Source organism: Prunus mume, linkage group LG3 (assembly GCF_029339155.1).
Source record: "Prunus mume cultivar Tortuosa linkage group LG3, ASM2933915v1, whole genome shotgun sequence".
Taxonomy (NCBI): Eukaryota; Viridiplantae; Streptophyta; class Magnoliopsida; order Rosales; family Rosaceae; genus Prunus; species Prunus mume.
The window spans coordinates 25,045,915-25,073,045 of record NC_142700.1 but is presented as its reverse complement, the minus strand read 5'-3'; the positions used below and the strand labels follow the sequence as shown (position 1 = coordinate 25,073,045).

General features: G+C 37.3%; 1 protein-coding gene, 1 long non-coding RNA gene and 1 other non-coding gene across 3 annotated transcripts; 2 read left to right on the top strand and 1 right to left on the bottom strand.

The window, feature by feature from the left end:
- Nucleotides 1–571: 571 nt before the first annotated feature.
- On the bottom strand, nucleotides 572–1,898 carry LOC148919215 (uncharacterized). Its single transcript, XR_016125514.1, has 4 exons — nucleotides 1,763–1,898; nucleotides 1,503–1,656; nucleotides 913–980; nucleotides 572–832 (listed from the first exon to the last, which is right to left on the bottom strand). It is a non-coding gene; the product is annotated as an uncharacterized LOC148919215 (long non-coding RNA).
- Nucleotides 1,899–19,386: 17,488 nt separating this feature from the next.
- TRNAW-CCA (transfer RNA tryptophan (anticodon CCA)) lies at nucleotides 19,387–19,460 on the top strand. Its single transcript has one exon. It is a non-coding gene; the product is annotated as a tRNA-Trp (tRNA).
- Nucleotides 19,461–21,478: 2,018 nt separating this feature from the next.
- LOC103327160 (PHD finger protein At1g33420-like) lies at nucleotides 21,479–27,112 on the top strand. The gene is made up of 5 exons (XM_008229445.3): nucleotides 21,479–21,982; nucleotides 22,853–22,979; nucleotides 24,083–24,298; nucleotides 24,785–25,399; nucleotides 25,988–27,112. Exons 1-5 carry the CDS (start codon nucleotides 21,643–21,645, stop codon nucleotides 26,826–26,828), a joined length of 2,139 nt encoding a protein of 712 aa, XP_008227667.2. The 5' UTR covers nucleotides 21,479–21,642; the 3' UTR covers nucleotides 26,829–27,112.
- The last annotated feature ends 19 nt before the right edge of the window (nucleotides 27,113–27,131 follow it).

Below are 27,131 nucleotides of genomic sequence, written 5' to 3'. Positions count from 1 at the left end.
TTGTCTTTAAATTATTTATTTTACGCACTTTACTTTATGCACTTATGTTTCAATTACAATTAAATTCAAGCACCTTTTACTTTACACACGTGTTCTTTATTTCATTACATTTCACCTTCAATCTTTATCTTCACGCACTCCATATCATTTCATTCACTACCAGAAAACTGGGTATTTGTGGCGTGTGATGCGCGCCGTAAATGACAATTCACGGCGTGCTGCTGCATGCCATAAAAGGCCGTGCCGTAAAAAAATTTTTATTTTATTTTATGGCATGCATTCACTTGCCGCAAGCGTTAATAATGCACACCATGATTGAGCCTTTGTAAAAGTTTGGGCAACTATTTTTGCGTGCCTTGCACGCCATAAAAGAGTTACTACGGCATTCAATGCACGCCATAAAAGATTGTTTTATTCCCATTTAAGGCGTGTTTTGCACGCCGTGTTTGACTTTTTTTTTAATAAAAAAAATTAATTAATTTCCCGCCACTCTTGTTTCATAGTAACAAAATACTTATATCTTTTATTTCCCTGAAAAACAAAAAAAAAAACAATAGTATTGCAACCAAACTTAAAAGGAAAACTTATACCAATCATAATAAATTCCAAATACAAACTCTTTAGAGTATAAAAGAAATACATACAAGTGTTGCCAAACCTACAATTAATTTGTTCACAATCTCTCCAACCCATTCACTCATGAATATAATAACAAAAATCAATCTCTAACATATCAAACCACATCTAACCTATGCTCAAGCTGTGCAGCAGGGCTACCATCAGCTGGTTGTCCAATTATCCAATCATGTTTTTGTTGTTGCTTCCAAATATCCTGTCAGCAACAGAACCATAAACTCCAATTTTTCTAGTATTATGATCAAGTAGGTAGTTGTGTGTGTAAATTAAGTTTACCTTGGCATTCATCAATTGAACCACCAACTTATGTCTTGACATGAGCTTTTAGAAAACTATTGTTGCTCCTGCACCACCAGAGAAACTAACGCAATTTCAGCTACTGTGTATTAAACTTTAAACTCAGAATTAAACACCCTAACCTCAATAAAAATCTACCAAATTACATGCATCCTGAAGCTAATTAAATAAACTCAGAAATGGTGCTCTAATTTATAAGATAAGGCAGTCTAAATAAGTGTTTCAAAACTGAAACAGCACCCCCTGTTTTTGTCAGATTTTGTAGTCATGCTTACCAAACTCAGGTATCAAACTTCAACCAAATTACAATCCTGGATATGTATAGTTTAAAAGCAAGTACTTATACGTCAAAACTAACCCACAACCTGTGCAAAATTAACAGTCAACATGGGTAACTGAAACCTAACAACTTCTACCCCAAAGAGTTCTGAACAATCTTAAAAACAAGTATATAATCTCACATGAATAATTAACATAAATCTTGTATTGGGTCTGTCAATCTGTCAATCCCTTTTTTGTAATAGATGGTTATATAACTTATGCTGTATTAGGAAGAAAGTAAATCAAACCTCTAGCTAGTCTTCTGAATAGAAACTTCAGAGGCTCTTCCACTCCAATACCGTCCCAATTGGATAACTTCCCATCTATTTCAGACGCAAATTAGTCAATTCAATGCCTATAGCAAAAGAAGGAGCAAATTAATCACAATCACCACCACCACCCCTGCAAAATATTCAACATCAACAATTAGTAACCCAAGAACGAAGGAAAAAGATAAATAAAAGAAACAAATTAACTGTTCAAATCACAAAGGAGATACTAGATCTACCTAAAGGCTGTTGATGGATCCTTCCCTTACCAACCCATTTCCTTCCATTGCTCAGATATTAAACCACGAAGTTCTTCTTCAGGAAAGGCAGCATTCCACAAGGCCCTAAAAGCTTCCCAGAGTGAACCAAAGAGGGTAAATTCGTCATACCATGTGCCAACGTAAAATATGTTGATGGACTATGTACACATACAAAAAATTAAAAATAATGCAAATCCTCCCCACAAACACAATCAGGTTTTCCTGGAACCAATCACTTAATATATATACCTGATGCTCAGGGACTAAACTGTCATAGGGAACATCTATCAGGCTCTGTAGGCTCAGCAGGCATTCCTCCTGACAAAATCAAGGCAAACAAAAGAGCAAACAATCATACCATGTACATGTAACAAAAGCATATGTTTTGAGGGCTGCAGTTCTAGGAAAGCATTTATATAGAGACCATTGGCAACTAAAGTAATAAAGCTGTACTGGATCTTCAAAAACTCCTACAATTGTTTTTACTAGTAGATAACTTCCAGTGACATTGTCACAATGTTGGCCTACACAACTAAGTCGCAGAGCACAATCCAATCAGTCTACAATTATAACTTAATGACCCTCCAAAAGTTCTCTAGGGCTATATCAACTTCTAAAAATCAGTATTTTCAAAGAAGATCTTGTATGACCATAAGAAGCACAAAAACCAGATTTAAACTCCTCAAAATTAAACCACAATTCATAATCATTTCTGTCACCTGAAACTAGTTTTCACAGCTTTCTGAACCCCTTAATCCTTCCCCTCTTCCCACAGAGCAAAACTTAAAGCCAAACCTAAAGTAAAAAAAGCAAAGAAGAGAAAGGTATAAATTTAGCATATAAACTCAAGGTTATTAAAAGATCAAGACGACATTTGATTTTACCAACGCTGATGACAAAAATTTTAAGCAACTAGGAGGTGAATGGATAAAGCAGAAGCACAACTTTTTCTAGATAAATCGCCAATCAATACAGAAGTTGGGTTAATTAAAATAACTATACATTCATCTCAAGAACAGAGAAGTCCTGATACTATTTTATATTTTCATGACATTCTCACATCTTTTTCCACCCCTAGTCAAAGTAAAATACTAGTGTAATCAGATTAGCCTAAACTGACCAGGTATTTCAAATAGCAAAGAGCCCTAAAAGTTCATGCAGAAACTCCCCAGAAAAACATAGAAATCTGGTTAAATTTATACAGCAACTCCTTGCATAAAGAAGTCCAAGTGTGAGAAACAAACAGGATGTATCGAAGGCGTTGATAAAATCAGAAGGTAGTGAAAGAACCTAGGCCGTGAGGAGGTTCCTTTCTCGGCCGAACAATTGCTTGATTACAGTTTGATTTTGGACGCATCATCTACTCACATTCCATTCAACCCTAATTCGTGGCTTGGTGGTGGCATTCCTCGCATTCAATTAAAGAAGGACCAAAAACTCCTTCAATCGGCCTACCCGGTTGAAAAGAGGAAACATAATTTGGCACGCCCAGTGGGACACACTATATGAGTGATCAAAATCAATGGAATTATTCCTACCAGCCGATGAGCTATAGCGGCTATAATTCTTATGGCTCAAGTAGCCAATCCACCGGCCGAGTAAGGTGGCTATAACGGCCGAGTAAAATATAGTTGTGGTAGCCAATATAATGGCCAATATAATTGTAAATATCAAGGTGGCTATAACAGCCAGTATGATTCTACATATCAATATAGTTGTGGTAGCCAATTCAATGGCCAGCATGGTGGAAACAACAATCATGACCAAATCTCAAAATTATTCGAATGGCCAGTACAATCAAGTGGCTGGAGGACAATGAACTTACCCATATGGCCAAAATATTTCGGCCAATATTTATAATTAGCCTAGTTATGGCTTCCACTAAACAAATCATACCATTGGCTATAATGACCAAAATAATATTAACATAGGTGAGAGGCCATATATTGACCACATGGACAAAGAACATCAAAATTTCATAAAGGAAACATCTAAAGTGAAAGATGTATTTATGAAGATGGCGGATGGGTTTTATGTTCCAACGAACTTTTGATCCAAGGTTTACGTGAAATCGCTTCGCTACTTGTGGCCGAAAAGCAAACTCTTAGTCACAATCTTCAATCTCAGCCACAGCAGGAAAACTATCAAATGACTACAATATGGTCACTCATTCTACCTACCTATGTGGAGGAAAATGAGGTTGGCCAACAATATATGAAGGAAAAGGATGTGGATGAATCGGCCTTAGAATTCAGTACTCCAACCCATTTACCTTTTGAAAACCTCACACTAGTTGGAGAAGAGGAAAATCTTTGTATGGTTGTAGTCCGGCCACCCTTTTCACCAACTTTTCTAGAGAAAAATGAAGTTAGTCGGGAATATGTGAGAGAGAGAAGTGGACGAGTCAGCCTTAGAGTTGAAAACTCAAATTGACTTTCCTATTGAAATTCTCACGTTGGTTGAGGAAGAAAAATCCACCCAAGAGAATGTGATCTAACAAGCGGTCGATGTTGAACACCAAAATATGACCCAACTTGAGACATCCATCCTTGAAATTAATGACCAACCAGATCAAAAGGAGAAATGTCTAAACACGACCCAACCTGAAGCAGTCATAATAGACACGGTTGTAGAGGGCCAATCAGACGTAATTAGACCATAATTAGAAATGGTCAAGTTCATCAGACCCCGACAAAAGGCCAAGTCCAGCCAATCAAGCAGACTTGGAGGGCAAGGAAATTCAGCCAGCATAAAAGTAAAAAATAGTTTTGGTCATACCTATTTGGGCCTAAAAGAATTCACGCGCCAGCCCACTTCTCACAAAGACGCCAGGAACAGGAAAATAGAAGACTGGGCCTTAACTCCAAACGAAGCCCAATCAGCGCCAGAGGTCCGTGTTTTTTTTGCGAAATGGAAGAATTATGAAAACACAAAGCAAGCCAGTAAAATTGCCAAAAGAATGGAAAAATTGGCCACCAAGCAAATCGTTAAATTTTTTTGAAGGAATAGTTGGATTGGGCCCAGTTTCTAAATCCTCACCATCACTCTCAAAGAAGTCTAGGAACAAGTCAATAGATTTTTCTATTAAAAAAAAAAAATCAACGTGACTACCTGACTTTGAAAAGTCAACTATTTCAACTAGTCATAAGAGGATTTGACAGGGAATTAATGAAGATAGTCTTACATGAAGATTTCTCCAGTCTTTCATAGACAGAGGAAAGATCAAAATCCCTTTTTCTATATTCAGAAAAATTCTGCTCCAGAGCAGGTGCCATTTCCAAGGGATAAGCAAGCTATATTTTCTAAAGAGATAAGTAGGATGCAAAGAGTTGTTCATCTAGAAAATCAAACTAACCATCACAATAGATTGAATTCTCACAAGAGCAATTAAAGATCAAAAGAGCAAAGAAGTAATCACCAAAAAAAAAAATGACTATTGATGGTTTGTCTACCAGAATAGATAAAATCTCATTTTCTCGGACATTTAAAAAGAAAGATCTTGCTTTTAGAAAATCTGTCTTCACAACACTGAAGCAACCAATAGCTCATTGAGCCACAAGAAGCAAGTCAGCTATAAATCAGAATCTCTAAACTCCAGTTCAGTTTCATAGAAATAGTCATTCAAAGCGAGACTTCTGTCATTACAAATTTGGTTTAGCATAAGCAAAGTCAAGCATAATCGTCGAGTCCAGCCACTTCGCCCCTTCCAGACTAAAGAGGTCCTAATTATGCCCGTTCAAAAAGCCTTCCAGGGCTTGAAATAGATTAAAGCTTTGCCAAACTCGAATGTTGGTATCGATTTACTTGAAGGTGTTGATAGTTCCACCAAAGAGCACACCCAATCTAGCCCGGATCGAAGCACTTATCTAGGCAAATAGAAGTCCGTAAGCTCGTTTTTGTATTTTTAGAGTTGGTCTTCCTTCTTGAGCTTTGTAAAAGGCAATTCCGCCTAAAACAGTTCACTTTCTTATAATTTATTCGCCGAACTACCAGTTTTCATCTGAAAATTATGAAGTCCTCACCAGTCTGAGGCAAGAAAAGAACTTACTTGGGAAATATTCTCACCCAAATTCACAATTGGGGCGAAGTTATCTATTTTTAAAAAGTATGCTAGGATTTTCATTGCTAGCAGTGGCACGCTTGTATACTAAAGAAAGTTGATTTGTTGACCAGTCAATGGTTTTCGAGGCAATGGGGAACTTTACCCTACCATCACAGGAACAAACATAAAACGGGTGAACAGTACCAAGGTGACTTGTACACCAATTTATAGCTTGTGCAATCGCGAAATCCATGTCGAGAATAAGAATGGCTCACAGCTTGGAATTAAGCATGGGTGGCCACCCCCTTGGTATCTAGAAAAGTATTATTTTCAACGGCCGCTATCCAAATAAGTAGGCCGACAACGTGGCAGCAGCCTGACCATGACCGGATGAATCCCTTGATTTAAAGCCAAATAATCAAATAATTATGAAGCTTGAGAATAAAATGCTTTGAGAGAAGTGAGGACGTTACCAATCATGGTTGAATGGTTTCGCTTGATGAGCATTATTTTCTTTGGTAATGCTGGTGAAGCAAAACTAATCTCTTTGGCCTCGTTACCTGCAATAAAAATTGTTGAGAATCATTATAATTATGTGAGTAGTTGAAAATCAATCTTGTAGCCATGAATAGCTCATACCTGTTTCATTCACCGAGTTGCAGGATGTAGCATCCTTAATTTTCAACAGCCATTTTTGAAAAAGCTTGGCGAAAATAAAGTCAGCAGCCGATGTAAACCAATCACGGGTGACATGTTTCCACCAAGTGTCAAAGTTGGCATCAGGAATATGGATGTTAAAGGTTGTTCGCATTCACTTGCTGTCCATGGAAACTACATTACATTCGGCATTTGTTTTGAACTTAGCTATGTGGGATGTGCCTATATTGCAAGATTCTGTGATCGGAAGTGGGATAGCTTGAGTGAAACCCAATTGACGACTAGTCGCCAAGGAAAATAAACCTCAACCCCACGTGGGTAGTTGGCATGTGTACCCACTGACATGCCGAGGTGTAAGTCTCTACTCAATAAAATGCTAGCCCAAAGGCTTCTACAAAAGGCATCTTGGTCGTTACCGGTTGGGGAAGGAGAACTTAGTTTCAGCCCAAGATAAGAAGGAAATTCTCGATTAGACAAACAGAAAATTTTTCTGGGGAGCGGCCTTCATAGTTGTATAAAATTTCAAAGTAATCTTCAACTTTGAGGTCGGAAAGGGGAAGAGACAAAAGATTTACTTTAATAAGAGAATTAGGAGCAAATAGATCATGAGTTGGCCATATTTCTGGAAAGTATAAATGAAGCCACAATTAAAACAACCAAATTGGCCCAGTAGTATTATAATTCATTGGGTTGAGTGATACCATATTATAGAGACCTCAATATAAATACGCCAACACCATTATCCCAAGAGCCAATCTATGGCTTTTTGCTAGTACTTCGGCCTTTTGCAAGTACTCCTAGGAAAACTTGTGCCGACGACATGCAGAAGACATATTTGCATAGCGAAATCATGAGAAAAGTTGTATGTTCTTTATGTGTGAATGGCCTTGTTTCTTGAGCATTAGCTTCCATGAAAACCTTATAGCTTTTGTTCTTCTTGGTGAAACCGAAATCAATCTCATATTTTTATGGAGATAGAGTACTTACTTCATCACCACATGGTCGAAAACCCGCCATGGCGGCTCAATCAAGCAAAGTTGGGGTCATCATCCCAAATCATAACTTCATAGTATTGGTAGAAGGTGACCAAAACCAAAGGCCGTTTGTGACAAGATTATAGTCACATGTTAAACTGGACTTACAAAGCATGATTGCATCATAGATGCCCTCCTCTCTCCATTGCGTATTGCACAAGCTTGACAATTGATCAAGCCACTTGTTCCATTTTTTCGGCCCTGAAGTAGGCCAACCCCTCATAAGCTTGGGTTGATCCCAACCTTGCCAATTAAGGTATTTTTCGAGCAAACAAATGTCTTTTTATTGCGGTCACATAACCTTAACAACAGAGCTGGGCATACGGCAGTGAAAATAGGGACCAAGGACCATGTTGCGTGGAGTGGTAGGCACTAGCGCAAAATCATAAAATTCGCTGGAGAAAGCGGCCTCATCTTCATTAAGGGCATCAACCAAGATGTTGTTGTACTCTCTTACTTCTTTGAGAGACATTGAAGTACGACAAGAAAGCGGGAAATTGGTAATATGCAAAATGTTATTTGTTAGTGATATTCAATTATGCAATATTTTCGTTATTTTATATATATGTGTGCATGAAATTTGGCCTTCTAGCCATACTGCGTCAAATGACCTTACGGTCATAATGTGATAATAAATGGCCTTTTTGGGCCAAATTGGCATAGAAAAAAAAAACTTTATAAAAAAGAGCCAGCTAAGTGGCCTTGTGGCCAAAGCAATCTAAATGGCCTTACATCCACGAGGGAAGTCAAATGGCCATATGGGCAATTAAAATAAAAGCATGCATCCAAGTCCATATTCGTGTGGCCAGAGAAATACATATATATATATATATATGTATATAGCAACAGTAAATATCCTAACATGGTATAGTGCCGAGATGGAAAAACTCACATACTTGAGAGACATTTTTTAACAACGTGCAGTCTTCCAAATTCAGATTGTGCGCCGAAAAAGCAAAGAAAAAAAATAGTGAGTAAGAGAATATATAAATATGTGTGTGTGTGTGTGTGTGTGTGTGTGTGTGTATACACATAGTTGGAGACGAAGAGATAGAAGCAACTTACCTGGAGAATAGCCGAATACATTTTTGGCGCTTACAATGGTGATGTACTTCGTTGATTAATGTTCTAAAGTTTATCTAAAGGAACGGAAGGAGTCTAATTTGACTCAGAGAATATTTGCGTTATACTTTGAAGAAAAGTAAAGAAAGATTTTCATGCATGGCATAAAATAACTTTCAGATTGCACTAAATAAGTTACCAACCTAGCTAGATGCACTAAATACCGCCATAATTGCAAACATAATTTACCTGACGAAGACGCTATAAAATTTCTGGCCACTGCCATTGTGGAGTCGGCAACATCCACTCCGACCACGTGATCGAACTCGTAGACGTCCGCGCAGTAGGGTCTGATGCAAAGCTCCACAGTTTGAAGCTCAAAACTTGTAGGTGCATCACCGGAAAGAATGGAGATCTTGGCTGAGCTTCAAATGACGGCCTTCCTGATGTCAAGGAAGAAAAACGTACTGGAGCCTGTAAGGTCTTTGGGCTAATTAATGGCCAGTTATTGTTAATGCCAATTAATGGCTAAGTAGCGAACCAGTATTCTGAATGGCCAGTTATTGTTAATTTCATTGACATATTTCCTAGTTATTGTTGATGCCAATTAATGGCTAATTATGAAAATCTCCAAGGTAGGGATGTGAACAAATGGGAAGAGGAAATCTCATTTTGCCATAGCCAATTAATGGTTAATCTTATAAGTATTGTTGATGCTCTTTTTGGGAGGGTCAACTTAGGTAGAGGAGTGTTGGATCTTTAACAAGGTGAGAAGGTTGTGAACCTTCGACATGGAGGGATCTTGTAGAAAGAGATAAGGAAGAAGCAATCGTCAAGCTTCGAGCACCGGTGTGGTACCTGCCAAAAGCTCTCTAATGCTTAAGTCAGCGAGTGTATGTGGTAATTTTGGCAGATGGTGCCAAAGGGAAGGTATGACGTCACAGAAGTGCGTGTGAGTCCCTTCGAAGCTTCGGAACGGATGGTGCCAAAAGGAAGGTGTGACATCTGCAAAGGTTTGAGTGAGTCCCCTTGCTCGTTTGGCACAGAGAGTGTCAAACGGAAGGTGTGACATCACCATCCGAGTTATGTGAGTCCATTTTCGCGTTCGACACGGAGGGTGCCAAACGGAAGGTATGATATCACCATGCAAGTCGCGTGAGTCCCCTTGCGTGCTCAACACGGAGGGTGCCGAATGGAAGGTGTGACGTCACCTGGAGGGTTTCGTGAATCCCCTTGCGCGTTCAACACAAAGGGTGCCGAACGGAAGGTGTGACGTCACATTGCAAGTTGTGTGAGTCCCTTTGTGGGTTTGGCATGGAGGGTGCAACGGAAGCTGTGACGTCAACTGGCGGGTTGCGTGTGTCCCCTTGTTAGTTTGGCACCGAGGGTGCAATGAAGGTGTGATGTCACTGGCGGGTTGCGTATGTCTCCTTGCGCGTTCGCACGGAGGGTGTCGAATGGAAGATGTGACGTCACCTTGTGAGTCGTGTGAGTCCCCTTGTGCGTTCGGCATGGAGGGTCCGGAAAGGAAGGTGTGACGTCACCATGAGAGTTGCGTGAGTCCCCTTGCCCATTTGGCATGGAGGGTGCCGAACGGAAGACATTACATCACCATGCGAGTCACGTGAGCCCCCTTGCGTGCTCAGCATAGAGGGTGCCTAACGGAAGCTACGACGTCACCTTGCGTTGCCACGTGTCAGAAGAATCGAAAGGTTTTTATGGAAATCGAGGCATCTTTCGTAGTTGGAGTGGTTGGGAGATAATGGTGACGTTTCGTATGTTGAGGCATCCTTTGTAAGCCTTTAAAAGCCGTGGAAAGCTGAATGGGAGGTCACTTGCGCATTTGTTGAGTTTTTGAGTTTTGGAAGTGAAAGAGCGATAGGCGATTTATGGTGAGAGGTGTTTATTAGTGAAGCTATTTCCAACAATGGTTTTGGTGGCGGAGCGATTTCTGACAGGGATTTTCGACATTTATAACACGGTATGTTCCTTCCGTCATCGTCTGTTTGGATTGAAATGTCCATTTGTGTTGAATATGTGCATGAACTTTCCATTTTTTATATGAACTTTGATGAACATGCGTAGAGTAGAAAAGTTAGTGTTCACCCATTTTGATTTAATCCTGCGATGGTAGAGTAAAGTTCCTCATTGGCTTGACAACCATTGATGGTCAACAAGTCAACTTTCTTTGTGCATGAGCGTGCCACTACTAGCAGTTTAAAACCCTAGCAGACTTCTAAAAAAGAATAGATAACTTGTGGCCCAAGTAACTGACTTTTGAACAAGCAATTGTGAATTTGGGTGAGGAATATCTCCCAAGTAAGTTCCTTTCTTTGCCTCGGACTGGTGAGGACTTCATAATTTTTCACAGTACATAATGGGTAGTTATGGCCACAATAGACAAAAAGAAGACAAATTGTTTTAGGCAGAATTGCATGTTACATGTCTGAAAAATGAAATGACAACTCTGAAGTGAGACAACAAGATGTTGGACTTCGATTTCTGCGATAACCGCCTCGAATCGGGCTGGATTAGATGTGTTCTGTGCTAGATTGGATCATTAACACATTCAACTGATGAGTTTCAGTAGGAAATCGATACCAATGTTTGAGTTTGGCAGAGCTTTAATTTATTTCAGGCCATAGAAGGATTGCTGAATGGGCAGAATTGAGGCCTCTTCAATATGGAGTGGGTAAAAGTGGTTGGATTGATGACCTTTAATTTGGACTGCGCTATAGTGCCTGTTCGCTTGACCAAGGCTTTCTGTAACTTTGCTGAGGTTTTCATATTTGTAAAAACCCGAACTCTGCTTGACTTGGCTTTGTCTGAACCAAATTTGTAACGAGAGAAATCTCACTTTGTAAAACTATTTCTCTGAGCTGAACTGGAATCAAAAACTTGAATTCTAGCTGACTTGTTTCTTGTGGCTCAATGAGCTTTGGTTGCTTCAGTGTTTGAAGGCTTTTGAGATCAAATGGATCTTTTTGAGTTTGTCAATTGTGACTTTGAGAGTTTTTGTCTTGATTGATTTTTTGGTTGTTCTTTGATTTGTTCATCTCCTCTCATATTTATAGAAAATGCCGAAGTTGGGCTTCTAATCTTTTAATAATAGGCGGCAGATTTTCCAAAAGAAAGATATTTTATTTTAAATGTCAAGAAAAAGGGAAATTTATCTATTATGGCAAAAAAAGCTATCAACAATCACTTCCCTGCCTTTCCTGAAAGAAAACCTAATCCCTTGTTACTCTTTAACTGCCCTTTATAAGAATGCAATCTACTAAGGGTGGTTGCGGTTCGGTAACCGTGATTTTTTGCCCAAACCGCAAACCGACCGACTAATTGCGGTATGGTGATTTTTGAAACCGCTGACCGCTTTTTGCGATTTACGTGAATTAGCGGTTTAAAACCGCAAGTTCTTTTTGTGTCATAAAAATCCAATCTTCCACATTTTATGCCTAATTTTGATGCTTCTTTTGAAGCCATTTTGATTTCAAACATACTTTAACCCAACAATATAAATTCACAACCTAAATACATAAATTCACCACCTCAACTTCTCAAGCACATATAAATTCACAACCTGCTCAACTTCTCAAGCATTCACAACCTCAACTTCTAAAGCATTCCAATTCCAAATCCTTTAAAGTTACAAACCAAAAGGAAAATGTAATGCAAAATGAATTAAAGTTACAACACAAAGGAAAAATCCAATTCAAAGTTAATTAAAGTTACAAACTAAAAGGAAAATGCAATGCACCAATATTACAAATTAAAGTTACAAACTCAAGTGTTGGTGGTGGTGAGTGGATTTGAAGAACCCCGTTATATTGTTTAAGCATCAATGCTATCTACAAAATGTAATTTTTTATTTATTTATAAATATAGTCGCGGTTTGTGATAATCGCAAGTTTTGAAAATCAAATACCGTAACCGCAAATGCGGTTCGGTTTCCCACGATTGCGGTTCCATTGCGGTAAATTGTCGATTGGTTTTTGAGGTTTTTCGATTTTTCGGTCTAAAATACCACCCCCACAATCTGCCATGATGGTTAGTTTGCTTTTCCTGATGAACAACTCTCTGCTCCCTACTTTTCTCTCCTTGGAAATGATCCCTGCTCTGGTGCAGAATTTTTTTGTATATAGAAAGGGATTTTGATCTTTTGGCTGCAAAAATTCAGAGAAGTCTTCCTTTTATACCTGCCTTCATTAACTCTTTATCAACTCCTCTATGACAATTGAAATTTTTGACAAGAGGAAGCTCTAGGTAATAATAGGGAGAGTACCGAGTCTGAAGGTATAGTGGATAGGTTGATAGTGAAGGGTGGTAGGGGGAAGAAGAGCAATCAGTAAGCTCTGGGGGGAAGGCTTATAGAGAAGTTCAAAGGAACTATTTATCAATTATCTATTAGTTTATCAGAAAAAATTGGAAGGAAAGGCATTGCATGATGGATTTAACTTATTTAAGTTGATTATATAGCGAGCTGACAAACACTGTGAGTGTAAGAAATATGTAGTAATTAATGAAAGAAGATTAAACACACCATACTCATTTATATATAATGATTTACTACAATAATTTACACTTTATACATTGCACGGTAAGATACATGAGTAACTAAGTACCACATAGGGTTCCTACAAGGTTCAAATTTTTCACTATCTTCATAATCTCTATGTGTAAAGTAGGTGTATTTTGAAGAGTAGTGTAGGAGTCTTCTTGTTCTAGCAGCCTGACGAATGGGTCTGGGCTGCTATAAGAGGAAGAGAATAAAATTCCCCCAGTGCCTGAGTTCAAGAACCAGGCTTCCCAAAAGAGTTTTGAAAAGTTTGCTGAAACTTTAGAAAAACACTTTTAGGTTCTCTTCACTAATAACCAAATGAACATAACAAATTGATAAGTGACTTGGCTTGAGAAGCTTGTGGCATGGGAGCTAAGCTTTCACAGGTTTAGCAATTTTGAGAGAGAGAGAGAGAGAGAGAGAGAGAGAGAGAGAGAGAGAGAGAGAGCCAAAAGCATGAATTTCTTACAGAGAGAAAATGTTCAAGATGGGGAAGAGGCAAATTAAGAAGATTTCTATCTCAGGAGGAGAGAAAACAATGGAGGTAGAAGATAGGGTGTCTTGAGTAAATTTCCAGTTGTTTGACAAAGTTTGGTCATGCTTTAGATTGTGTTTTTGCTGGGTAGAGGGTCACTTTATAGGCACTTAGAACCCTAATTCTATCAATCATCCATTCCCACTTTTCCTTTGCTTCTTCCCATTCACCCCTTTTGGTGAAATTTGTTTAACCAAAGAGCATGGGTCACAGGCTCTTTGGGGTTCTGTTCACCCGTTTTGTGTTTGCTCTTGTGATGGAAGGGTAAATCTCCCCATTGCTTTGAAGACTATTGACTGGTCAGCAAGTTAACTTTCTTTAGTATGCGAGCGTGCCACTGCTAGCAATAAAAATCTAGCAGACTTCTTAAAAATAGATAACTTGCACCCCAAGTTACTAATTTCTAAACAAGCGATTGTAAATTTGGGTGAGGAATATCTCTCAAGTAAGTTCTTTTCAAGTCTCAAACTGGTAAGGACTTCATAATTTTTCTCAGTACAATGTTAGTAGTTCTGGCCAGAATAGATAGTAAAAAATGAACTGTTTTCGGGAGAACTGCTTTTACAAAACCCTTACAAGAAAAATCAACTTTAGAAAGACAAAAAGAAGGCTGGAATTCTATTTCTGCCAGACAGAAGCTTCTTATATGGCCTGGACTAGGTATGCCTATGTTGGATTGGATTGTTCCCAACTTCAACTGCTAAGCTTCAGCTGTAAATCAATACCAAAGTTTGAGTTTGGTAGAGCTTTAATCTATTTCGAGCCCTTAGAGGCTTTTTGAATGGGTAGAATTGCGGCCTCTTCAATCTGAAAGGGCGTAGTGGTTGGACTTGCAGATTCGAGCCGGAACTGCATTGTGGTACATGTTCGCTTGGTCGTGGCTCTGCATAAATTTGTTGAGGCTTTCATATTCGTAAAAAACTCAAACTCTGCTTGTTTTGGTTTTTTGCTGAACCAAATTTGTAACGAGAGAAATCTTGTTTTGAATGACTTATTTCTCTTAAGTCTAAATTGGAAGTTCTAATTTATGGCTAGCTTCTTCTGGGGCTCGAATGAGTTTTTGGTTGCTTCAATTTGTCTGAAGTTTCTTAGAGATTAAGTGATCATTTTGAATTTTTGTCTTTGGTTGATTTTTTGATTGTTTGATTTAGTTGTGTTTTTTGCTCTATTCACCTTCTCTTACATTTATAGGAATGCTTGAATACAATTTCTAATCCTTTTAAAAATGGACGGCAGATTTCCTGAAAAGAAAGATTTTCCAATTTTTTAATGCAAAGAAAAAGGAGTTTTATCAATTTTGGCAGATAAGCTCTCAATAGTCAGTTCCTATAACAATCACTTCCCTGTATTTCTTTGAAAGGAAACCTAACCCTTCTTCTAATTTAACTGCCCTTTGTGAGAGCTCAAACTATGATGGTTAGTTTGATTTTCCAGTTTGAACAACTCCCTGTTTCCTGCTTATCCTTTTTTAGAAAACCCAGTCTGCATATCCCTTGAAAGATGGTACATTCTTTGGAGTAAAAACAATATCTCTGAATATATAAAAAGGGATTTGATCTTCTGGTGTCAGAGATTTCAAAGATGTCCCTTCTTTTGCCTGCCCTTGTCAACTCTTTATCAACCCAATTGAAATGATTGACTTTCTAAAAGTTCTTTTAGGCAGTCATGTGGGAGCTATGTGTCTTTTCTCTTTAATCCTGCCAAGCCCATATTCATTTTTTTTGGAGCTATGGGCTAAATTCTTTTTCTTCTTTTCAAAGCCCAAGTTTTTGACAGATCCTGGTTTGGGCTTTCTGTTTTTTGGGCCCTTGATTCTTCTAATCGCAAAGTCCAGTACTGCTTGGGTCTTGTAGTTCGTTTTGTTTCTCTGGGTTTTTAGTGTTAGGCTGGGTGTGCAGAATTTTGGCCCAAACAGGTTCCAAGGTTTTTGTGTGGCTGGACCTCCCCCATGGGAGTGAGGCGCCACCTGCTTTTCTCCTTGGTTTTCAAAACAAAGCTCACAGAGGAAAACAGAATGGGTGGAGTCGTTTGTCCAATAGGTACTCCTCTTACATATATGGATTTCCTTTGGTTCCTGCCATGGCTTCTCATTGACTATTTTGGAGATTTGACAAGGGTGGAATATGATGCTAGATTTTTTTACAAGACGCTGGGCTAGGCTTTGTTTATAGTATTGGGTTATTGGCATACTATTTCCAGCGTCCAATGGGTTTTCGTCAAGCTGTTGGAAATAACCTATTTGTTTTATTTTGGGCGTCTTACTGATGTTTGTCTAAGTGTTACAGCAGACTACTAGATGTTCTCCTAAGGCATTGGATCACTTTTTTTCATCTCTCATGCAAACCCATGTGTTTGGGCCGCGGAATGGGCTTGAGTTTTAGTGCTCCTAAGTGGCCTAAAACTTTCATTCCTCGAACCCTCAATGGGCCTTGTGAGCGCTTGTTCCCATCCATACCACAACTTTCTCAGCAAGCCCCAGGTAATCACGTGGCTTGGGCCCACTTAATCTTGCAGCATGGCTTGGTATTAGAATAGCGATCCTTTACATGGCATTGAGTGTTTATTTAGCATGCTTGTGCTTGAATTTCACCGCGTTACTATAAGCTGTGATTGGGACATGTAACATTAGATAGATTAGTAGGCGTGAATTTTATAGAGCCGGTGTGTTTTGGTCCTTTTGCGTGGCGGGCACGTGTGTTTGGCTTGACGTGACGCATGCCCCATGGCTCGCACAAGTGCGTCCTACGAATTTTTATGTCTTCAATTGGACTCCTTTTGTGATCAATTATTTGTGCTCGGCCAAGAATAAACCTGGGCCTTGCCTTTGGATTTTTGGGCCTCAACAAGTAGTCATCAAATGATAAATCCCCAAAATAGTTTTACTTGTAATTGTTAATATGTCACTCATATGGATCCGAGATTGGTTGACGTTGTTCATAAGCAAAATCATTTGAAGATTAGATCTCAGATTCTTTCCAGAGTCGCTCGATTCCATCCCAGGGTCAGAGTTCTCATGTGAAAATTTGATTCTTACAAAAACAGTTCAAAACAACAATATAAATATACATATTTTAGCATATTATCACAAAAACATAAGCAACATGGTGGTTAAGGAATTGGAGGAGTAAGCACGATGAATGGTGTGTCAATATTTTATTTTTGGATATTATAGTGGATAAAATATTGGAGTGACATCGATATTTTCTTATATTATCATCGATATTTATATGATATGTGTGTGGATACATTCTGAAATATACATGACCTGAAAAAAGGGTAATATCCTCGATATTTCGTCGATATTTTAGACATGGTTACAACCCACCTTAGTCATGGTTGTGGTTCCGCATGTGATTGCGAAAGTGAGAATTGGGGGAAAGGATGCTACGGTGCATCTGGGTTTGGTCGGGAGCGAGAAGATGGAGGGGTCTAACATGAGGGGGGTGTGGGAGAAAAAAAAAAGAAAGAGAGAGAGACATATATATATATATATATATTTATTGGCAAAACATTACTTTTGGTCTCTGTGGTTTACCACTTTTACTACTAAGGTCCCTGTGATTTCAATTTGATTATTTTTGCCCCTATGGTTTTCAATTTAAGCAATTCAAGTCCAATCTCCAATTTTTGTCAAATTAGATTAACTGAAGTTAGTTGTTGGGGGGCATTTAAGTCCAAAAACAAGAAAGATTAATATTTTTTTTTTAAAAAAAAAAAGAGATAAGGGGAAGACAAGCCATCAGCCACACCCACCCACACCAGCTCACACGCCAACCACACACACGCCCCAATCTCCCCAACCCAGTAAACTCCACCACCTCGAAAATCTGCCCCTGATATTGTGGAGGTTCTCAATTACTTGTGACCTAGACTTTTCATTCAAAGCTAAAGCCACAAGATTCCTCAGCTCCTGTAAACGCAGAGCACAATACTGAATTGTAGCATCATGGCATTGGAGAGCTAATCCAGCATTCATCATTGGCTCACAAATACGAGAAAACCACTCCTCACAGACTTTCTTCTTGTTGTGATATTCTCTGAGGAACAAACAATTCATCAAAGAGGTGTTTTTTTTTTGTCAACCAAGAGAATATTTGGCAGATATTAAAAAGACAAAATGTTAGATTAATCCGTAAGTCACATTATTTTATAAAATATTTCATTGAAAGGATATACATAGATATCTTTCTATGTATCATTAATATTCCTAGCATCAATACACAACTTTTTCTTGAATCAACAAAAAAAAATTATTTATAAATACATTAACAATAATGAAGCAAATCACGAAAGAATTGATAAAACAAATCAAAGTGTAATTCCCTTTATTTCGACTATAAAAAAGTCATTTACTAATATTAGTAATAAGAATTCAAAGACTTTTTGCGACTTATCTTACTTTTCACAAGCATGTGGACTTACTAATAGGATGCCCTAATGTGTTACAAAATTTCACTTTAGCCAATGATCCAATCAACGGAATAATTGGAACTAATGTATTGAGCTTCTTCATAGCATTATCCGTTATAAATGAATTTTCTAGCATTTGACTCCGTACCACTAAAAGGTTTGGTCGGATACTTGAAAAATAACCCAAAAAATCAAGGGAATGCTTGGATAATTTATTTATATAAATCCTTCCCGGTTGAGACCACACATAAGAATGACATTGCCATAAATTGACAAGATAATATTTCCACTTATTCATCAGAAGAGGGGTATCCTTCGAAGCCAGAATTGATTTTCCTTGATATCTAACATAATGCATAAAAGGATCCTTGAAGAACCATAAGATGGAGGCCGGAAAATCATTAGCAAAGACTTCTTCTACGGGATATTTTATTTTTTCATAAAAATGTATTCACTCAAAAAAGATCCCAGAAGAGGTTAATTGTAAATGAGAAGATTGATTACGAAGAAAAAAAAAGGCAAGGGTAGGGATTAGTTACAAAGATTTGATTGTATCTCTAATCTTCTTCCCCCTTCTCATATCAATAACTAAAATGAAAAAAAGGGGAATATCAACACATCCGGAAAAAAACGATTGATCTCTATCAATAAACCTGCCAAGACCCGAACCATAAAGCACTTACTACCGGTGCCACGGAGAGATATGTTTTTAGATCTCGCATTTTAAAAACTCCTCTTTCTTTATTCGTTATTGTAATTTTATTGTAATTTGTAATACATAATGGTAATACATATATGACCAGATGTGTATATGTAGTTAATGACCTTTGTATTTGTATGCTGAGTCCCTAATTAAAATTAAAATGTACAAAATAGATATTTCTACCTGAAATTACTAAAAATATTAATTTTTATGGTAGGTTTCATATTTATTTCATACTTTATATAATATAAGTCTTTTAATATATTATATGTTTGTTATATGATATATGAGACCAAAAAGAAGAAATGAAAAGAGAATTTTTGTATATCAATGGAGGAAGTAAAGATGTGGAAAACAAGACAGGATTCTCTACAATGACACTGTAGACCAATTGAAAGGGATATAGCGCAGCTTGGTAGCGCTTGTTTTGGGTACAAAATGTCACGGGTTCAAATCTGTCATCCCTACCTATTACTTATCTTATGAGCAGTAACGAGGATCAATTGAGATAAATTCGACATACATAATAAATCTTTAATTTTATGATATATATGCAAGATGAATTGGGGTCACAAAATCTTTATTGTGATAATGATGATAAGGCGCTCTTAGTTCAGTTCGTTAGAACGTGGGTCTCCAAAACCCGATGTCGTAGGTTCAAATCCTACAGAGCGTGATTCTGTGTTCTTGTTAATCGGAGCCACAGAAGATGCTTTTTGACCGATAGCTACATAAACGCATACTACATTTTGCCCGATCTATTTGAAAGTAGTTATAATTCATTTACCCATAATATCATGTTTATACATACATAAGAGCTTCTGCTCGAAGGAAGCCACATGTTATACCATATTCTACTAAATAGATATCCGTGTTATGATCCTAAGTAAGTCTTGAAAAAAAAAAATATATTCGTCCTTATTGTATCTAAAAAATCTTGTTTTTTGAACATAAAGAGATAAAGAAGCCATTGCAATTGCCGAAATACTAAGCTAAAGGCACAAAAATTGAGGGAAGTGTTGAGAGTTATCATAGAATGGGTACCTCGATTTAATATTTGTACCTGTTATTTATTGTTATATTTATTGTTTTAGATTAATATTTTAACCTTATCCTTACATTGTTATAAAGATATATTATAATTCATATATAATTGTTATATTATACTAAGTATACCTAAGTGAGTATATATACTTAATAGGGAGTATATAAGTATATGTTTTAATAAATATATATATTAATTAATAAAATCCAATAAATATGTAAATAAATGGACCTATAAATCTTTCTACATGTTTCTACATGAAATTTATGTATGATAATTCACCCTTTATATTATTCGTATTATTAGTTATTATCTTGTTCTTGTCTTATAAATTTAATAATTTTATAAAATTTACTAAAGAAAGGATTTATTACAAATTCTCAAAGAATTCATTATAATAATACGACCCAACAAAAAGGATTTTTAGTGGGGGGTGATTTTGGGGAGATATAGAAAGATGCAAGACCTTGTTAATGAATTTCACGGAAGAAAGAATTCACTCTTTTATTTTGTTTTAATAGGGATTTTGGAAACCAAAAAAAGAAAAACGAGAAGGGAGAGAGATGGCAATGGTGGAGTTGTATCGGGCTGAGAAGATGGCGGAGAGTGGTGGTTGGCATGTGGGCTGGTTGTGTGGCTGATGGCTTCTCTTCCCCAATCTTTTGCCCTTTTTTTCTCTCTCTCTCTCTCTCTCTCTCTCTCTCTCTCTTGTTTTTGGACTTAAATGCCCCTCTACGAGTAACAGCAGTTAGCCTAATTTGACAGAAATTGGATATTGGACTAGCATTGCTTAAATTGAAAACCATAGGGGTAAAAATGATCAAATTGAAACTACAGGGATCTTAGTGGTAAAAGTGGTAAATCACAAGGACTAAAAGTAACATTTTGCCTTACTTATTTTATGTCATATATTTTAATTAGATTATTATTAGTATTATTAATTTATTTTATTATTCCATGTGGCACAAGATGTGTGAGTCTACATGGACCTATGAATTCTACGTCATCATTTAATGGAAAATTTGACAGTTAAAGTTTAGGTATTAAACAAATTAAAAAAACTTATGGTAGTAAAAGTTAAAATTTGGGAAACTTCCGGCTAGTAAATGTTACTAAAAAAAATATAACTCATAACTGAGTAGTTGTGTTCTATAAAAATATGATTTATTATTTGATTTTTTTTTAATTTTAATTTTTCTAATATGAAAAAGTGTGAATTTACCATATTATCTTCATTTAATTAATATTTTTAATTCTTAATGTTTGGATTAACTAAGGGAATTTTCTAATATTTTGAATGTTTCACCATTCTCTGCCTTTTGCTCTATATATATAGATAAAAGAGCAACCTATGCACCACATGTGAAAATAAAGCTGTTATTTATAACTAATTTTTCCGCACTCACTTTTGTGCCTAGGAAATGCTTTTTTCCAAAAAAATTAAATTTATTTTAGAATTAAAAAAAATAATGGGTAGTTGTGTTTCTTAAAAATATGATATATTATCTGATTTTTCTTTTAATTTTAATTTTTTTAATATAAAAATATATAAATTTACCATATTATCCATTTTTAATTAAGAAATAGATTTATTTTAATTTTGAATTCTAAACAAATTGGAAACATTTATTTGGAGATGAAAATGAGACGGAGGACGGTGAAATCAGAGAGTTGAAGCACGAACAAGAGAGCAGAAAACCCTAAATAAAAAGCCCAAATATACATACGAATACGATTACGAATACGATCACGATCACCGAAGCTTCTCCTCCTCTAGAATCAGTCCCTTCTTCTTGTGGCCGTGTGGGCCGTGATGGTTGTGAACGAGCGACCACCGAAACGGATGAAGAGGCGAATAACAGCAGATCTCAACGACTTCTTCACCTTCCCGTCGGAGTCGGCGTCGGCCAACCATGTGGGGCCCTTCAGGACCTGCGTTAGGGATTTCATCTCTAAGCACGCGCTGCTTCCTCCGCCCTCGTCCCTCTTCCCTCACCTGATGACGTGGCAGGTCCTCTTCAGGGTCGGGGATCTCCATGATCCGCATGCATCTTCTTCTTCATCCACCGACGCTGCCGTCGTCTGTCTGGACGTCGTAGAGGAGGACGTGGCCAGATCTAGATCCATCTATTGTGATCACTGTCGAGTTGTTGGTGAGTTCACTCACTGACTCAGTTCTCCAACTTTTTTTAAAATTTAAAATTTTCTTTTTCGTTTAAAAATATTGTAGTAATCTAAATTTCGCAAGGTTGAACGAGATCAAACTCATATCTGGCAGTTTGTCTGTTTAAATGCTTACGTGGAACATGTGTTCTAATTTTTATGTGTGTTTTTTGATCTTTTGAAATCATTCACAAATGAAAATCAGACTAAAAAGCAACAAATTCTAAAACCAAGTTAAAACCTGAAAAACACAACTCAAACGTGCAGGTGGTGGAGAGAGAATGGTGAGAGGGGAGGGATGAGAGTGGTTGTTTGGGTGCGGTGGTCAGTTGTGAGGAGGGGAGGTGGGAGGGTGGGTGCGCTGTGGGGGGATGAGGATGGGGTGGGGGTTGGGAGTAATGAATTTGTTATGAATTTTGATTTACTTTAATTATTTAAAAGATAATGAATTATTTATGTTTGTTCTATGTAATATGGTTATCAACTGTAGTGAATTATGAGTTGTATTCTTCACGATTTGAAATGATCGTGAAATGTAATTGGGTGTCCTTTTAGATAGGGCTTGAATTATTGTTTATGAAGATGTTGGGTGAATTCTGGGTTTTTAGTGCAATCAAAAGAGTTGAATTATCAAGAAGTAACAACGAATTAAATTTTCAACTATTCATCCTCTTACATTGTACGAGTAAAGCAAGGAATTGATATCATGAACTTTTAGTTTATGATTAGGGATCATAGACCTTGAGATTGCAGTCATCGCATAATTTTGTAAGACTAAAATACATTTAATGAACTTTACCAACCAACAATAGTCAACCAGGTGAGTTCTGACCTTTTATATTCCTTTTTAAAACGTTTAGGATGGAGTGGTCATCCAGTTTGCTGGAAACGTTATCATTTTATTATTAAGGCTGATGGTAATTCCATTGGCGGGTATCACAAGCCTTGTATGTGCTGTGGAGATGTTGTGCATATCTACGAATCCAAGTGAGACTTAAAAACCTTTTTCTCTGTATATGCATTTATTTCTAACTATTTAATTTAATTATTTTTACGCATCAATTACTTCTTATAATTGCTTCTGCCATATTGATACCAATACCAGTGCTGCTAATCATATATAACATATATAAATATATATGAGGATTGTATGTGCTTATGTCATCCTTATCATATTGTTTATTTCTTCTTGTTTTTCATATGCATATGTATATGTAGGTGGATTGATCCATATTAGAAGTTATTGTCTTTGTGTAAGAGAAATTTCTTCTATTTTGTTCTGGTCTATCTGTATATCTCCTTTTAAGTCTTAAAATTGTAAGTGCTAAAAAATCAACTTGTTTTTGTGTTTACAAAGATTTTGTTAATTGGAAACAAGTTTGGTGTTTATGTGATGATGGTTGCTCAAAGAAGTCAATCTGTTAGACATTTCTAAAAATAATTGAGTACTCATATATGTAAAATATAAAATAAGCTTGATGTGTTAACAAAAAATGCAGGGGTCTCCTTCAAGGGAAATAAAGAAACAACACATAATCTTACACATTTTCAGTGTTTGGATATTTAAACATCTAATGGTTGGAAATAATTAAGATGACACCAAAGAATAAATATCATCATTAATTTTTTCAAGTGTCTATACTCCTTTATTGCTTCTTGGGAACATAAAGGCACTTGAATATATATTTTTCATTACATCTCACTCCTCCCACTCGTTGTACTCTGTCTCTGCGTTTTTTATTGGGTCTCACTCTTCAGTTGCACCTAAAGCCATTGAGACAAAAGCCATTTGAGTCATATGCATCTTCATAATCCCAATAATTTTTTAAAAAGATTGTTTATTTTGATGGTGTCATATTCATTTTCAACTGTCAGATGTTGAAATATTAAGAGATTTAAAGTGTTTACAATTGTGTCCCCTGAACTGCACTCATTCCTTTGCAACTTTAGGTTTCCTTGACTTGTATAGTTGGTTGAACCAGTTCACTGAATGTTTAACACAAGTATGCGTGCTAATTTCCTACCCTTCAGCAACCATTGATAGGGTTGAGAATGATTTTTACATGGTTGGTGATGTGTCTTTGTCTCAGGTGTAAATCTTGCAATCTTGATGCAAGTACAAATGATGTTGAAGACTGGGTGTATAACCAGTTGGAGAACACAACTCATCTTCTCCATGGAGTAGTCCATTCAAATGGGTTTGGACACCTTCTTAGGGTAAATGGAAGGGAAGGTGGCTCAAGGGTTCTTTCTGGATGTCATATCATGGACTTTTGGGATCGGCTCTGTAAAGCACTTCGAGTCAGGTTAGGTTTTGTATTTTTATTTTTATAGTTTGGTTTAATATCAATATTAAGGAAACCCTTTTTGTCAACCAGAGGAAGATGCCATTTCCAACACATATGCATAGTTTGTGTGGATAGTTGTAGTTTTTTATTATATGTTTTTCTTCAAATAGCTGGGCCAGACATGCCCTAGTCTTGAGGCTTTGGCTATGTACTCTATTAGGAGTTGAACCCATAACCACTCTTGTAATGAAAGCAGAGAAATACAACAACATACGTGGAATAGTATGCAGGGTGAGGTTTTTGATTAGAGTGTAAAGTTCCCTCGGTAATTCTATCGTTACAAAAACCTTTATATAATTTGGATTATAAGTGATGTATTTCTTCATTTTAAAGTTGTGTTGCTTTCACCAAAAAAGTGCGGTCTTATTTTTTATACTAATTTTATTTTTACATGCTCTTTTTCATGACATAAACTCTCATCTGTCATTTTCCAAACATGAGCAGAATGGTAAGTGTGATGGATGTGTCAAAGAAGTACGGGTTGGAATATCGACTACTTCATTCAATTATTAAAGGGCATCCCTGGTACGGTGATTGGGGTTATGAATTTGCTGCTGGTAGTTTTGCTCTGACTCGTGATTCCTATAAATTGGCCATTGAAACACTCTCTAGCTTGCCCTTGTCCATCTTTCTTAGCCAAGGTCGAAAACTTGGTTCTCGCATCCATGACATCATCTTGCGTTACAAGTCTCTATCGGAACATGAGCTTGAAAATATGAGGGATCTTTTTGGTGTCCTTATTAGTTTGGTCCATGATGCTCACAAGTGTTCCTCAAGGGTTGATGATGCCGTGAGCAAGAAGCGACGTGCTTCCACCTCAGAAGTTTTGTGTACATGGAATAGTGACATTGAATGTGTTGAAGAGGCCATGCTTAAAGTGCTGCGTGCGGTTTCTGGTTCAAATTGGGTAAGTGGGCGCAATCTTAAGGGTGCTGTGTACAAGGTGGCACCACCAGAACTCCTTGATTATTGTCTTAGGGAACTTGGAGGGAAAATGGTAGCAGATGGGATGGTTGTTTGTTCCAGATACAATCCTGATACGGAGGCTTTCGAGTACAGGTTAGTTGCCATTCTAATGCTTATAAATTTTCCCCTGGCTAGAATTTTCTTTTCCTTTTTTCCCCACTTGAAACCAAACTCATATTGTTAGTGTCGTAGAGGGGAGTGAAACAACTTTTCTAATCAAATTCATTCCTACCCTTCTTATTTTCCCTCTGGCAGATTTAGCCATTAACCATCTTTAGCCATTCTTCAAATGTTCAATAAACTGTCTGTGTATGTAAGATTTTGATTGGAAATATAAGCTCAAGTCTGTTTGATTGGAAATTGCAGACCATAATGTCAATGCAAGGGATTTTTCTTTTCTTGTAAATTCCTTCACAGTTTTTGCACGTAGTGATAAGCAGTTTGTGACAGTCATACAATTTGCTAATTCCACATTTAATTTGCTTATGAAGCTTAGTAACTTAAGTAAATAATTATAGAGTGTTAGATTTGATATTCAAAAGATCTAAATGCTAATGAGTTAGGTTGTGGACCTGATTTTCTATATTTGTTCTGTGGACCTGATTTTCTTTGAACTTAATTTGTAATTTTTATGTATCAACAGTTAAGTTAGATTGTAATGCACTAAAAACTGTTTATCAGACTTGAGGCTGGAAGTGCCTCATCAAAGGGAAGCACCGCTTGCACCGGTTCTTCCATCTCTAGCCGCCTATCAGAAGAAACAATCCTGCTTGACATGCGCTGCTTATATGAGGCCATGCTCCAACCCCAAACTATGATGAAGAATGTGCCTCAGGTAACAAGGGATCTCACAATCAGCTCAGCTGAAAAGCTACTTTACTGCAAGCAGTTTGTGAAAGACTACAAGCCTGAAAAGATGTCCACTAATGACCCATCTGTGACATGTGTCTTGTGTAGAGTGGAATTTACGGATGAATCTGAAGAATATGCCTCCATTAATCCTCCTCCAGAGCTGATTGTGTTATCTAATGCTACTGTATCTGATCTCAAGATAGCAGCATCAAAAGCTTTCCAAGATGTATATTTGATATTAAAAAGATTTAAAGCCGAAGAGTTGCTTGATTATGGCGGTGTTGATGAATCCACCCAGATCAAGCACTTGTTAGGGTCAACAGAATCTGTTCGAGTGAGAGGGAGGTGCAATGCAAAGAGTGTGTGGAGTAAGTATATGATGGAGAGGGGGATTGAGAGGTGGACAGTGGATTGCAGCTGTGGGGCTAAGGATGATGATGGAGAGAGAATGTTCACTTGTGATGTTTGTGGCGTGTGGCGGCACACTAAATGTTCTGGAATCCCTGACTCTGATTCAGTTCCTGCAAAATTTGTTTGTGATAGATGCAAAAGCTCCATCTTTGTAGCAAAATCTGGCGGGCCCTGCAAGGACGAGATAGTAGCTAATGTTGCTGGAGATAGCTGCAGCCGTGCTGGAAATAGTTTGACCGGCCCTCCTGATGTTAGATGAGATTATTCCATTGGTGTCTGAATAAATAGTGTTGTGGTTTCTGGAAGGAGGTTGGTTCTTGGAACATGTACATAAGATGATGCATATGATGCAGGCCTCTGGAATTTGTGAGGGCAGTTGCACTCTCTTAATCTAATCTCCTACACCTCTCATTTGGTTCCTTTTTGTATATATTCTTCTTCTGCCTATGGCGGCCAAACACTTCACAATATAACAAGAAAAAAGAGAAAATTGGAGCTATCTTGAAAAAATATTGGTTGCCTTGAGATAAAATTTGACTTTTTAAAATCTTTTTGATGTATT

What these genes read in the sequence shown, in the direction of transcription:
- LOC103327160 (XM_008229445.3), top strand. Translation starts at nt 21,643, where the DNA reads ATGGTTGTGAACGAGCGACCACCGAAACGGATGAAGAGGCGAATAACA. An exon ending in TGTAAAGCACTTCGAGTCAG is followed by an intron (nt 24,299 to 24,784) that starts GTTAGGTTTTGT and finishes AAACATGAGCAG; the next exon opens with AATGGTAAGTGTGATGGATG. An exon ending in ACGGAGGCTTTCGAGTACAG is followed by an intron (nt 25,400 to 25,987) that starts GTTAGTTGCCAT and finishes ACTGTTTATCAG; the next exon opens with ACTTGAGGCTGGAAGTGCCT.